Source organism: Dermacentor andersoni, chromosome 2, assembly GCF_023375885.2.
Source record: "Dermacentor andersoni chromosome 2, qqDerAnde1_hic_scaffold, whole genome shotgun sequence".
Classification (NCBI taxonomy): Eukaryota; Metazoa; Arthropoda; class Arachnida; order Ixodida; family Ixodidae; genus Dermacentor; species Dermacentor andersoni.
In genome coordinates, this window is record NC_092815.1 from 47,027,782 (window position 1) to 47,042,196 (window position 14,415).

A 14,415-nucleotide genomic window follows, 5' to 3' on the forward strand; every position below is an offset into this window, starting at 1 on the left:
CGTCGCGCGAACGCCGCAGCGCAGGTTCGGACGATGTGAAGGCGTGTTCGGTCGGGGGAAATTCAGTCGCGTCGAAATTCCCGACAGGCCGACGGAGAGTGCCTCCTGCGGCCGCTTCCAGCATGTCTAGCACAACGATAGGCGTCCACATCCGCAGGGCCCGGCCGACGGACTGCGACTCCCTCAAGAGACTGATGGTAAGTGCAAGGCGGCTCTCGCAGACAGTGCGCATGCGCAGCGAAGGGTGTGGGACACGTTAGCCAACTAGAAAACAGAACGAAGACTTCACTGTTCGCCTCTGATCGACCTCCGCCGCGTTGCCAACTGAATAGAACGTAGCCGGAATGATTATACAGGGTGTCCCAGCTAACTTTATCCAGAGATTTAAAATATGCGAATGCCACGTAGCTGGACAGAACCAAGGTAACGTTGTTTGCCGTCGCTTGGAGATACTCAAATTATTTTGTTTTTCATTCTGCCTAATTAGATAATTAGTCTTAATTAATCAACTTCTCAGATATTGTACTTAGATTAAGAGTGTCGACGAGAAAACTGCACAGCGACATGAAAAACTTCCGATACAGCTTTCTGTTGCTCAATACGTGCTACATAAAACTGTTTTTTCAGGCGTGAAAGAAGCCCGCAAATGCACGCAAAATTACCGCGCGACTGGCCGCTCGAGGCTTTGTGCCTCTTTCTCTGATGGCTATGTGTTGAGGACATAAACACCACTGCCGTTTACGCGGAAGCTAAGCGAACTCATTCAACCGTTTCTGATGCTTTCTCATGCCATCGTGTTGCATCATTTTGGGGTGACGGATGTTTTGTGTTACACCATTTGTACAAGTATGGCGCTTAATTTTTCCCATTGTGTTTCTGTGAGCCTCTTCTTTTTTTTTTTTTTTCAGGCGCCCTTATCTGCGGATGTGACATGCACGTACAGAACCAATTTTGTGTGGATGACTGAGATATGCGACACAGACACTATGGGAATTTTGACTTTAATAACCCAAGAACAGGACGGGATCAGATTATAGAGAATAGACAACGCTGATGTTTTTTTTTTCTTGAAGACAAATACTATATAGTCTGTCACACGGAAGGCAACCGGAACACTAATATCAAGCTTAAAGCCACGAAGTACATATACCGACATAAAGAAGCATATTACCCGCCGTGCTTGCTCAGTGGATATATGGTGTTGGGCTGCTGAGCACGAGGTCGCGGGATCGAATCCCGGCCACGGCGGCCGCATTTCGATGGGGGCGAAATGCGAAAACACCCGTGTACTTAGATTTAGGTCCACGTTAAAGAACCCCAGGTGGTCGAAATTTCCGGAGTCCTCCACTACGGCGTGCCTCATAATCAGAAAGTGGTTTTGGCACGTAAAACCCCATAATTCAATTTTTTTAAGAAGCATATTAAGAGGACAGATATGAGTTGCTGCCCAACTGAAGTAAAACATTCGGGACGTCGCTAATGCGTTTTCCCGGCTAAACGTTCGCTTAAGACCACGCCCTCGCGACGCTGCCAGCAAGTTCACGTGTTATTCGTTTTACGACATACTACGTCCTGTTCCTGCTGTGCCATGCATTGTATTATAGCTTGACAAGGATTCTTCTTGCATATAAAAATTTCGTCCAGAAAGAAGGCTACGTTTGTCGGGAAACAGGCATCACGACGTGATTACACGTTTGTTCTCGCCTGTGCAGTGTGTATTCTGCGTGCTTCCTATTTTTTCGCTGTACAAAGTACAAGCAACGCAGTTTTATAGCGACGGGCGTGCACTTATCACGCGACTCCAGGGGAAAAAGATATAATGAAAACGAACAAGAAACCGTGACAACTTTAAAAGCGACAAGGAGTCTCATTTACCCAATGTCATTAACACACACCGAAGCTTTCGACAGCTTAAGTTAACCCACGTCGTGCTACGTCATTGTGCCATTACGACACACGTCAATATTGCCACGTGGTAGTGACGGTGAAGAAAGAAGCAAAACTGTGAGTGACGAAACTAGCGTTTTATTGGGCGAACGTGTGCCCTCAAAAACAGGCTACACTCAAGGAACAGCGACAGCGGCGAACACAGTCGGAAATCGTCGAAAATCTCATCTGCCCGTCAAGCGCGTCGGCTTTTATACCCGAGTCATCGAAGATTACAGAGTAATCGGTGGCGCCTTCGTGTCTTCCAGAAAGTTCTACACAATTCGCATCGCGTGTGCAATCAGATTACACAAGCTTCGGTGACAACAAAACCATTGATGACATTCGAGAAACTTCTGATACATGCGGGCGCGTCCAGCGCTGAGCAATAAGATATTTTAGACGGTGAAAAGCGCTCACCCGAAAAAGATAAACAATCCAACGTGTCAATATATACTAGGCTAATTCAATGACTAATCGGTCACTACGTCGCACGACATAAGATTTGCCGAGTCATTGTCAGACCGAATTATCGATCTGTTCACCACGAATCTGAGCATTCGCTAAGACAAACTAAATGTTTGGTTTATTTTTTACCATTTGATGTTCCTTGAGTCGAAAGCCCAGCGCATAGACGGGTTTTCTTTCCTTCCTTTCTTTTTGTATTCCGCCTGTATATTTGACTACGCACAATCAAATACACACCTTGTGCTTAGGAGAAACGTGACTGCTGTTAGGTAAAAGTGATACGAACGAGACAGGCGGGTGGGCATTCATCCGAGTATAAGTTGACACGGGTGATAGCGAGGCACATTACTTTATTTTTACACTTTTCAGAAAGGCGCTCAGGAATTCGACTTCAACGACGATACAACCGCAATGGGAGGTGAGAACGAGCAATGCTCCCTCGTGTTTCGCAATAAAGTAGTTCTGTGCTTCAGACTATACTGACTTGGTTAAATTCCAAGGAAAGACTGCATGCTAAAGCAGCGCAGTACGCCCTTCTCGCTCTTGATCAATGCACAACTTCGCAGATCTCAAGGAAAATGCCTTCGGAGAGTGGCCTCTAGTGAATATCCTGGTGGCCGAGGACAGTAGTGGAGGTAAGTCAAGGCACAAAGTTGGGCTAGTTGGTAACGAGCATAACATGCTGATTATGCGGAGCTGAGCCCACAGCTGCTGTCGTCTCCGGGGTGTACGCGATCGCCACAAATTGAATCGCGAACGGGAAAGTTATGACAGACCTTGAGAAAGCACGCATGAAACTTCAAAGAGTTCTTACGTGTCCTTGAAGGCGATTTCATTTCACCGCTAGACGCGAAGTATACCAGAACACATCGTCCGAGGGACGAAAAGCGGACATGACATTTATTAGTTCCAACGGAACTATATAGGACCTTGTACGGGGCACAGTGTACTAGGTCCTCAGTTCCGTTGCTGGGCTCCAGCAGCACATCCCATGGTGTTTATAAGCTACCCCGGTTTTAATGTGAATGCTTTAAGCTTCCTCACGGTGCCAGGGTCATCCACATTGCCCTTCGACGTTTGCACGCAGGCATCGGCGTGCCATGCCCTCCGCTGTGCGCCGGCTTGTTTCCGTCGCCTCCGCTGATTGGCTGCGCGCTGTACAGCCTCGTCTTCAGCACCTGGGGAGGCCGCTGCATGGTCCTCGATGGCTTGCACGTGGCACCCGCGTACCGAGGCAAGGGTGTCGGCTCGGTACTCCTCAGGGCTGTCTTCAAGGTCAGCCTATATCGCCACAAATATACGTGGTCTGGTCTTCAAGATAAATTCACTGCGACAGTAATAGGAAGCCTTACCTTATTTAGTGAGCACGGTATACTGCTTTCAACGTAAACGTATACCTTGAGCGGACCTGACACGATTACCTTGAATAGACGCACTGGACAAAATTGTCTTCAATGCAAGCGTGCATCCACTCAAGAAGACGTGGTTTGTGTTAGCGTGAGATTGCACTGTACATCGATTGAAGCCCTGGATATGGCATGATACAAAGCCGGTATAACGTAGAACTATTCCAATCTGCTTTCATTCCAAATCGGCCATTATCCCTCCCCGATAGATCGAAATGGCTCGGGCTCTGCCTATATGGTAGTGCGCCACGGCCTTATGGGCAGAGCCCGAGCCATTTAGAGCTATCAGGGAGGGCCGATTTGTAATAAAACAGATTAGAATAATTTTACGCTATACCGGTCCAAGTTTGCCTTGAGTAAACGCGATACATCCAGATATGCATGCCTTCAGCGTAAGTGTGCCTTGAGCGCACATGTCAGAATGTTCTATTCAAGGGAAGCCCACACCTCGAGTGTGCGTATGTGGGAAAATAATCATTCGAGCCGTTTCTCTTACCGCACGTCTCTAAACTCGTTGTATTTGACTGGCTCGCAATGTATGCACACCGCTGGATTTCAACACGCCGTGGAAATGCACCGGTGCGATTACTTATAGAAACTCAGATTTGCGTGGCCACCACACTGTAAAATAATTTACACGCTTAAATGTGATAAAGGGTGTAAATGTGTCTATAACTCACACTTTTAGGGTGTCATTTATATAACTCACCTCCTAAGGGTGTGATTTATATAACTATAACACCCTTCTTTCACTTTTAAGGGTGTAAATTATTTTACAGTGAAGCGCAAAGCTGTTTTAGTAACCACATGACGAGATCGTTCGCATCTCTATCGATGCATGGGCTTCAGAAGTGCATTCCGAGTGTGGGGGCAGAAACCGGGGCCCATTTCACCTACACAAGCCTTTTTATTGTGAAGGCAGGACTTAATTTGCTATATTAGAGGGTGGTGTTGCGTTCTCCAGGGTAGCGTATCCCACCGCTGCCGATCAGTTGTTGCGACGCCTGTTTCTTTCGCCGTTGTCAGCAGGCTGCAGGCATCCGGTAAACCATGGCGATCAGGCAGGGACGAGACGATTTCTAGTGCGAAACTCGTACGATTTATTCAATGGTTGGTGAAAGATGAGAAGAAGAGAATGAAGTCTAAAAGTACATTGCGGAGCCCCTTTAGGTTAGGCTCACTAAAATCGTAGGCGGGATCTTGTTCACGTCAACGTCGCGTGACAGGCACTGAGTCTTGTTGTGGATGGGCGGCTTCCACTTTCCGTGAGCCTGTACGGGCCCGCCTCCGCAGGTGACGTTGTAAGTCCTCGTCGTGGCCTTGCAGCTGCTCTCACTTTCGGTGAGCCTGTAGGTCCGGGTTGGGCGGCTTGATCCTTTCTTCTAAGCGACGTTGGTTCGCGAAAGTTCTCCTGTAGAGTTTGACAGTTTATGGAAAGGTTCCCTCTTTGAGTCGCACAGTTTGTGAAAAGGCTTCCCCGCACACACACAAAGGGGCCTGGATGGATGGAAGGTAGGAGCGTCCCCTTTGAAACGGGGTGATGGCAGTTGCCACCATGCTCAGATTTTTTATTTGTGAACGCTGCGGGGCGCCAGCGAGAACGGCAACCCCTCGAGACAGCCATAGCAAATTAGGCATCCATCCTTCGTTCCGCTTAGGCATGTACACACGCGAATGGGCATGTAAGCACTGGGGTGCACCTGCCAGACCGGTCATCCACTCGAGACAACCATGGCTAATCGGGAATCCATCCTTCGTTCCTGTTGAGCAGGGTCCATCGAGCGCCATTTTCTTCCCGGGGTGTTACATGCCAACCGTAACAGTGGCCGGGCTTCATGTGTGTGGGGGCATGCAGTGCTCCCCGCCCCCTTTTCTCCAATGAAATCAAACCTGTGGAGACAGTGGGCTCCCGGTTCTGAAAGCCCCCGAGTTTATGTCGCCGTTGTCTTCTCTTTGCGCAGGAAGCTGCTCAAAACAAGTGCAACGAGCTCACCTGTAACGCGCTGACCAAGAGCGACGCCTTCATCAACCTGATGCGTAGGCACGGCGGCATGGACCAGGAGCGGGAGAAAGGGTGGCACCTCTTCGAGATGGACGGGCGCGCCGTCACACTGCTCACCCTGGAGCAGCCGTGGACGCCGCTCAAAGCCGGCGCCAGCACGGAGGAAAAGCCTTCGTGACCGAGATGCTCGCCTCTTCCACCCGGCACGCTTGGCCCTGATGTGGCACGGTCCGGGGAAAGCGCGAGCCTGAGCAAGTTCGCCTGCGCACGCACTGCATGCTCAACGGGGCGGCGGTTGCCTGCAGGCTGCCGATACAAAGCCGTCGAAGACTTTCGAATAGCTGCACAACATCGACCGGCCCCTTGTTCCCCGATTCGTATTTGATGTCGAAATTTGATAACGGCACGAGCGCGGCTTGGAAAAGCCAGAACGAAGTCAAACAAATATGTTTGCATATTTTGGCCAACATACAACCGAGACGGTTCGTTTTTAAATAGCGATGCAAATATATTACTGGTATTTGTGAACAAATAAATGGGTGATGATGTGACAAGTGACGAACTCAAGAGCTAGCGCTGGTAGATCATTTTATACACCTTTTGTGGCTGCAGCCTGCCATATTTGCTTAATTTTATCAGAAAAAAAAAATACCACCGCATTTTTGCTTGCGACTTGGCTTAAGTGCTGTCGGCGACATAAGTCCTTCCACAGGGAACCACCGGTCTCCATTTAAAGAGACACTAAAGGAAAATGTTAAGTCGAGCTAGACTGAAATATTAGGCTTCTGTAATAACGAATTTGTCATTCGTAGCGGGAATTAACATAGCTTTTGTAAGCTAGAAAATGACGAAAATGGTAAATTGAGTGGCGTCACCTGTTATGGACTACGATACCTCTCCTGTCACGTCAGCACTGACTGATGTACAGAGAACCGCCCATAGAGAGAGGTCACGTGGAGTTTACGTGTACTCGTCCGGTCACGTGGAAATTACGTGAACTCGCGCGGGTGGTCCAAAGCTCCAACGGGACCTTGGGCGGAAACTTCATACGCAACACTGACATTCTGGTCACAGAAAACGATGATAGACTTCTAGACGAATAATCATTGGGTATAATTCGACAGAATATATTATTTTAGTGTCCCTTTAAAATTTGGATACGCTTAACTGTAGGCGCAGAAATAGCGAATGAGAATCCAGTCCTCTTTTTATTACCCTTTTTGTGATCATCGGCTTTACAATTATTATTATTATACAATGACGCTACAGGATGTTAATTTTTCCCAGGGCAGATTTGTTTTTAATCGCATGGCGCATATAACGCGATTGTTCAGGTGGATTGCCCGTAGAGACGAATATTACTTGCACAAAAAGTCGCAATGTCCAGGTAGTTAAAACATTCATAATTAGTTTTAAATTATTCACTTTCGGGCACGTGTTGCATATGCGAAACTGAAACTCAGTATTGACCCTTTTCGCGGAGCAGTTTGTTCTAGAGAAACGAGATGGCGCTTTCGGCGGCGCGCGATTGATATCAACAAGGGACTGAAGCAGGGGTGCCCTCGATCCCCACTGCTGTTTATAATGTACATGGTGATGATGGAAAGGGCGTTAGAAGGAAGTAATATCGGGTTTAATCTCTCATATTCTCATACAAACAGGCGGGTACAGTAGTAGAGCAGTAGCTTCCAGGTTTGTTCCATGCGGACGACATTGTGTTGCTAAACGACCAGGATCTGATTGACACCCTAAAAACCAGATACCTGGGTAGCGACCCCATACAACCCTGCCTCCTAAAATATGAAGGAGAACCAAGACCAGAACTGGACGCTCCCATCACGGAGGAAGAGGTGTGTGCCGCGGCACGAGCCTCACAGCGCAACACTGCTCCCGGAGTTGACAAAATCACCAATGCCATGATTAGAAACCTGAGCCCAATGCACATCCAGTGCTTGACCGAATACCTAAACGAGGAATTCTGGAGCAAGGGCCACGTACCGAACGAGTGGAAACACGCGGAAATCGTGACCATTCCCAAACCCGGCAAGAAGCCCGCGATCGACGCCCTGCGTCCCATCTCGCTGACTTCGTGCCTCGGCAAGCTGTACGAGAGGGTCGTCGAAACCCGCCTCCAACATTACATAGAGGAAAGGTGACCTCTTCCCGCACACCATGCTTGGTTTCAGGCCGGGACTTGTATAAATGTATAAACAAACATAAGAGAAATTATAGTGCGTTTAGGTGGTTTTAATGTTGTTTAACTTTTTGTGACATGAAAACGAAAATAAAGATCCGCAGCACTACACAATTTTGCGAGACACGCCTGAACCACTCAACGGCCTTTCAAAAGTGCCGTGTAGCAGCGCCACAACTCCTTTGAGTCGATAGAGTTGTGGCGTTTCGAAGGCCGTCGACTGGAAGGCCTTCCAAATGTGCCCGTGCACAATTTCCGTCTCTCTTGGTTATTACCACGGATGCAACACAAAATTCAGAGAAGGCCGGAGTTGGTATCTTTTCAAATCAGCTTAACTTGTCTTTTGCTCTCCGTCTCAGCTGATTATACCCCTATATTTCTTGCAGAATTTCTGGCAATTAATCTGGCCATCACTTCTGACAGTCGGTCACACCTGCCGAGTATATTTTTGACTCTTGCCCCGAACAATTTGTCTGATGTCCGCTTTGTCTGGGTGCCTGGTCACAGTGGAATCTTTTTAAATGAATCAGCTGACGCTCGCATCATCGTCACTAAATGGCCCAGTCTTAAATATTGTTCCTGATTTCGCTTTTATAACAGGAGCGAGATTTAAACGCCTTTTATTTCTAAATTGTTATAAATTATCCCTACTTTCCGCAGATGATTTTCGACATCTCAATTTCCGGTGGAACACGACCAAATGCCTTTCACGACAATGCGAGGTGAACTTATCAAGCTTCCGTTGTGGAGTTCCCCGCTTAAATTTTTACCTTCATAGATCTGGTTTGTCCACAAATAACTTCTGCTCTTCTTGCAATGAACCGGAAACTATGGACCATTTCTTTCTTTCCTGCCGCCATTTCTCCTTCCTCCACAGTATGTTCCTCATATCGCCAACTAGTAAGCTGTGATTAGCGCTTACTACACCAAACATTTTGTCCTTTGGTGCCTGTCAATTAAGCGCAAGCCATGGGTCAATGATTACTGCTATACACGAGTTCATTGAAGCGTCCGGGTGGCTTCGCTGCTAGGATACCGCCTGTGGGACACTTCTTTATTTTATCCTAAATTCATGCATAAGCCCTCCAGAAATTTCTATTGGTCTTTAGATGCCTAATGGATCGTTTTGAATGTTTACCTTCACCCCTTTTGACATTTTGTAAGATTCCCTTTTCAACCAACCTATAGTGTGGCTAATCCCCCCGCCTGTGGGTACGGGCCATGAATACTTTGTTTAGCGCAAAACGACACACACAAGAAAGACGACAGCTGTGTGTCGTTTTGCGCTAAACAAAGTATTCATGGATTCGCACCAACTAGCCCGCCAACGCATTGTGTTGGGTATGAGCCATGTTTTGAGACAACATCACCTTCAAAATATTCCCCATTAGACACAATACACCAGTTCAAACTCTTCTTCCAGGCTCCATTGGTGGAAGCACCCTTGAAAGTCCTCTTCTGTTAAGCGCTTCTGCAGCGATGCCTGCCTAAACTAATTGTCGTCACACACCCGAATTGCCGGTCCCGGTATACCGACTTGCATTTGGAGTACAGCGACAGTGACAAGAACTTTATTAGAGTGTCCTGAGGAACTTGATTGGGGGGAACCGAAGGCGCCCCAATCAAGTTGGTGGCTCCGCCCACGACGGGACAGGGAGGTGGTGAGTCTCCACGACGTCGCGGGCCCTCTGGACGGCCTGTTGTTGGGGTCTCGGTGCTGACGCCCGTTATTGCCAATGGGTCGCAAGCCCCAAGGGTAGCGTTGGCCTGGCGGCCTGGGGCACTGGAAGCATCCGAAGGTCCCGGCAAAGCAAGAGAAGACTGGTAACAGAACAACTTGTTTATTCTAACATAGCAAAAGAGCGGCCGGTCAGGTCGACCGAAGTGGAGAGACGGGAGAGCACGTAACTCAACAGTACAAATCGGAGCCTCTCTCCTGGCGTCCGGGGGCAGCTGCTCTTATACTCTCGGCGTCGCGGGCCAGAAGGAAGGTCACGGGATGAGCCCACGACACGGCGGAGCATGAGCCCACGACGGCGCGCACGGTCGAGCCGAGAGACATGTCTCTCGGCTCGACCACCCGCCGACGGACAGACCTGCTGGCTCCTCACTTGGGGAGCTCCGCTCCCCGGCTGCCGCGCTTTGACAAGCGTGGGCACACACACACACACACGCACGCACGAAGACACGTGGCACTGAAACACACCTGGACACGCTTGGCGGGGAGGCGTTGCGGCGGCGTCGAACGGGCCAAAATGTCCGCCGCTTTGAACGAAGCCCCGGCGTCCGTTGCATCCGCGCCGGCATTACCGCGCGTTGTAGGCGAAACGTAACAGACCGCCCCGCCGGGGGAAGGAGATCCCTATGGTCAGGGGACTGCATCCGCTGTCCGGAGGGATGTCGCTTGATGATGCTCATAACCGAAGTCGGTCGTCCTCCGGCGTTTCTTGAGCGCAGCGCACAGAGAAGGCCTCGTTCTCTCGTTCAGGTTCACACAGGACACTGCAAAGTGACTTCGGGAGAGTTGACATTTTTGTTCTCGTTCCCGGCAAGCGTTAGAACTACGCCGAAAGTCAACCGCTCAGTCAGCAAGCACGGCACAACCCTCACTAAGCCCTGCCAGGCTCTTTCCCCTTTTATACTACTGCCTAGTTCCTTACAGTAGTTTAGCAGCACTCAGAACGCGTCCACAAATCGGAAAATTGCACTAGAAAGCACATCATCACTTTGAAACACTACACAAAAGCAATATGTTAAAAATCCTGCCTCAGGAAGAAAAACATCAGTAACAAACAATTTTGAGGCTGATTCCCACGTTAGGGGCTTCGACTTAAGCCATCGGCGTTACCGTTGAGACTCCCCTTTTTGTAACGCACCTCAAAGGAATGTTGTTGCAAAGCGAGGCTCCAGTGCAGGAGGCGGCCATTTGTGGAAGAGATGGTCTGCAGCCATTGGAGAGGGCAGTGATCCGTCTCGAAGCAGGCGAAGCGGAGAACGCAGCGAGCGACCGTACACTAGCTCAGCTGGCGAAAACCCCGTAGCCGCATGCGGCGCGGTCCTTAATGCAAACATCACTCCAGGCAGACACAGCTCCCAGTCAGTTTGATGTTCAAAACACAATGCTCTCAACACGCGCTTCATGACGGAGTGGAGCTTCTCAACGGAATTCGACTGGGGGTGGTGCACTGAGCTGTGTAACAGCCTTACCCCGCACCTTTCGAGAAAGGCTGTCGTCAAAGCGCTAGTAAACACTGTACCCTGATCTGACTGGATTTCTGCAGGAAAACCAACTCGCGCAAATATGGACAGTAGTGCATTGACTATCTCAACTGAGCTGAGTTCTTTAAGCGGCACTGCTTCAGGGAACTTTGTCGCTGGGCAGATCACAGTCAAAATGTGTCGGTACCCCGTGGCTGTTACCGGCAGAGGTCCCACTGTATCAATAACGAGCCGTCTAAAAGGCTCCGTAATGATAGGTACCAACTTCAACGGCGCCCTCGATTTGTCCCCTGGCTTGCCCACCCGCTGACAGGTGTCGCATGTCTTCACAAAGTGGTCTGCGTCCCGAAAACACCCTGGCCAATAGTACTCTTGCAAGAGACGGTCCTTAGTTTTCTTAACTCCTAGGTGTCCGGACCACGAACCCCCATGCGACAAGCGCAACAGATCCTGACGATAGCATTGAGGCACGATCAGCTGATCGAACTCCACTCCCCTGCGGTCTAGATACTTCCGGTACAGGACCCCACCTCTTTCCACAAAGCGAGCATTTTTCTTGGCGATACCTTCCTTGACAATGCAGCGTATGTTTTCTAGGCTGCCATCCTTCTTTTGCTCGGCTATCAAAGCCGACCGGCTGACTTTTAGCAACCTGTTAAGTCCGTCTGACGTAGGCGCGATGAGCAAATCTGGAGACAGCTCTTCTAACTTTCCCGTGTCGGGATTTTCCTCTCCAGTATCTGGTGCCTTTAACGCTACAGGCTCAATTTTATTCAGTTCGGGCGTGCTCTGAATACCAGCTTGCTGCGCCTCTGACCCTTTCTCATCGTTCGACAACGTCGGTCCCGCAACTACCGCCTTTGCAGCGAGCTCCCGAACCTTCGATCTGGTTAAGGCCTGAACGCTAGCCTCACCAAACAAAAGCCCCTTCTCGCGCAGGAGGTGATCGGACCTGTTCGAAAATAGGTACGGGTACTGGGGGGGCAGCATAGATGACACTGCGGCCTCCGTCTCAAGTGCTCCGAAAGGTCCTTCAATAAGCACTTTTGCTACCGGCAGACACACGCTATGAGCTTCCACTGCTTGCTTGATCCATGCGCACTCGCCCGTGAACATATCGGGTTCTACGTAAGAGGGGTGAACTACATCCATTGTAGCTGCGGAATCGCGAAGCACTCGGCACTCTTTCCCGTTCACGAGGAGGTCTCGCATGTAAGGCTCGAGAAGCTTGATGTTCTCGTCAGTGCTGCATAATGACAAAAACACGACTTTTGGTTTTGTTTCTGGACACTGCGCCGAAAAGTGACCCGGCTTCTGACACGTATAACACACGCGCACTTGCCTCATCTCGAACCGCTTTCTGCGTTCGGCTTCGGCTGCCGCCGTCTCCTCACGTTCGGTCGGACACTGCGCCGAAAAGTGACCCGGCTTCTGGCACGTATAACACACGCGCGCTCGCCTCGTCTCGAACCGCTTTCTCATGGGCGTGAACTTCGGCCTCTCAAACTTGGAGCCAAATTCACCCTTTTGACCGTCCTTAGCTCCGCGAGCCCGACGCGTCACAAACTCCTCGGCTAGCTCAGCGGCTCGAGCCACCGTACTAACGTCTGGCCTATCCAAGACCCAGTACCGCACGTTCTCAGGTAACCGACTATAAAACTGTTCTAGCCCGAAACACTGCAGAACTTTCTCGTGGTCACCAAACGCTTTCTCTTCTTTGAGCCACTCCTGCATGTTTGACATAAGCCTGTACGCAAACTCTGTATATGACTCACTTTTGCCTTTCTCATTTTCCCGAAACTTCCGACGGAACGCCTCCGCTGACAGCCGGTACTTTTTTAGCAGACTCGATTTCACTTTGTCGAAATCCTCTGCCTCCTCTCTCTCCAAGCGAGCGACTACGTCGGCCGCCTCGCCGGGTAGCAAAGTGAGCAAGCGCTGTGGCCACGTTTCCCGAGAGAACCCCTGCTTCTCGCATGTTCGCTCAAAGTTAACCAGGAACAAACCAATGTCCTCTCCAAGCTTAAACGGCCGCATCAGGTCAGTCATTTTGAACAATACTCGTTCTCCTGCACCGTGTGCCTGACTTCCATTACGAGCGCGTTCCATCTCTAACTCGAGACGCTTCATTTCCAAAGCGTGTTCGCGCTCTTCTTTTTCTTTCTGTTCTTTTCGTTCACGCTCATCTTTCTCTTTCTGTTCTTTAAGTTCGCGCTCCTGTTTCTCTTTTTGCTCTTTAAGTTCGCGCTCCTGTCTTTTTGCCGTCTCCCTCTCCTCAATGGTCTCAAGGCATTCCGACAGCTCGTCATCCTCAGCTTCTAACTCAAGAATAACCCTTAGCAGTTCTGGTTTTCTGAGTTTGTCTGAGACATCCAGACCCAACTCTCTTGCAAGCTCCAGCAATTTCGGTTTGCGCAACGACTTCAAATCCATGGCTGCTCTGAATGCTGCTTTCTCTACTGCCTACTATTGTCTTGCCGCAAACTAACCCGGCAGCAACGACAACCACAATTACCAGCTCTGTTTCTGACACTAACAAAAGCCTGGCAAAACTCAGAAGAAGAAAGTCCCGCACTCACCAAACCTCGCAGCCAAGACTTCAGCGCAGTCGTTCCGCTGCAGGCAACCAGTTATCACACAGGGCTCGTTGCGCTGCTCCCGGATGGTCGTTGTGCTGCTCAGCATACATTCAACCGCATCTCTTCGCTGCTGGCCTCCGTTGTCGCGATCTCACCGCTGGCAACCAGCTGTTGGGGTCTCGGCGCTGACGCCCGTTATTGCCAATGGGTCGCAAGCCCCAAGGGTAGCGTTGGCCTGGCGGCCTGGGGCACTGGAAGCATCCGAAGGTCCCGGCAAAGCAAGAGAAGACTGGTAACAGAACAACTTGTTTATTCTAACATAGCAAAAGAGCGGCCGGTCAGGTCGACCGAAGTGGAGAGACGGGAGAGCACGTAACTCAACAGTACAAATCGGAGCCTCTCTCCTGGCGTCCGGGGGCAGCTGCTCTTATACTCTCGGCGTCGCGGGCCAGAAGGAAGGTCACGGGATGAGCCCACGACACGGCGGAGCATGAGCCCACGACGGCGCGCACGGTCGAGCCGAGAGACATGTTGAGCCGAGTGTAGTGACGCATCGCCAACCCGCCGACGGACAGACCTGCTGGCTCCTCACTTGGGGAGCTCCGCTCCCCGGCTGCCGCG

General features: G+C 50.2%; 1 protein-coding gene across 1 annotated transcript; it reads left to right on the top strand.

Annotated features, from left to right (window-relative positions):
* Nucleotides 1–6,358, top strand: LOC126542661 (thialysine N-epsilon-acetyltransferase-like). The gene is made up of 5 exons (XM_055077365.1): nucleotides 1–197; nucleotides 2,764–2,812; nucleotides 2,961–3,029; nucleotides 3,482–3,669; nucleotides 5,762–6,358. Exons 1-5 carry the CDS (start codon nucleotides 123–125, stop codon nucleotides 5,978–5,980), a joined length of 600 nt encoding a protein of 199 aa, XP_054933340.1. The 5' UTR covers nucleotides 1–122; the 3' UTR covers nucleotides 5,981–6,358.
* The last annotated feature ends 8,057 nt before the right edge of the window (nucleotides 6,359–14,415 follow it).

Excerpts from the sequence above, each read along its gene's own strand:
- LOC126542661 (XM_055077365.1), top strand. The coding sequence starts at position 123 with ATGTCTAGCACAACGATAGGCGTCCACATCCGCAGGGCCCGGCCGACG. Across the intron at positions 198-2,763 it reads ACTCCCTCAAGAGACTGATG|AAAGGCGCTCAGGAATTCGA; the intron begins GTAAGTGCAAGG and ends TACACTTTTCAG. Across the intron at positions 2,813-2,960 it reads CGATACAACCGCAATGGGAG|ATCTCAAGGAAAATGCCTTC; the intron begins GTGAGAACGAGC and ends ACAACTTCGCAG.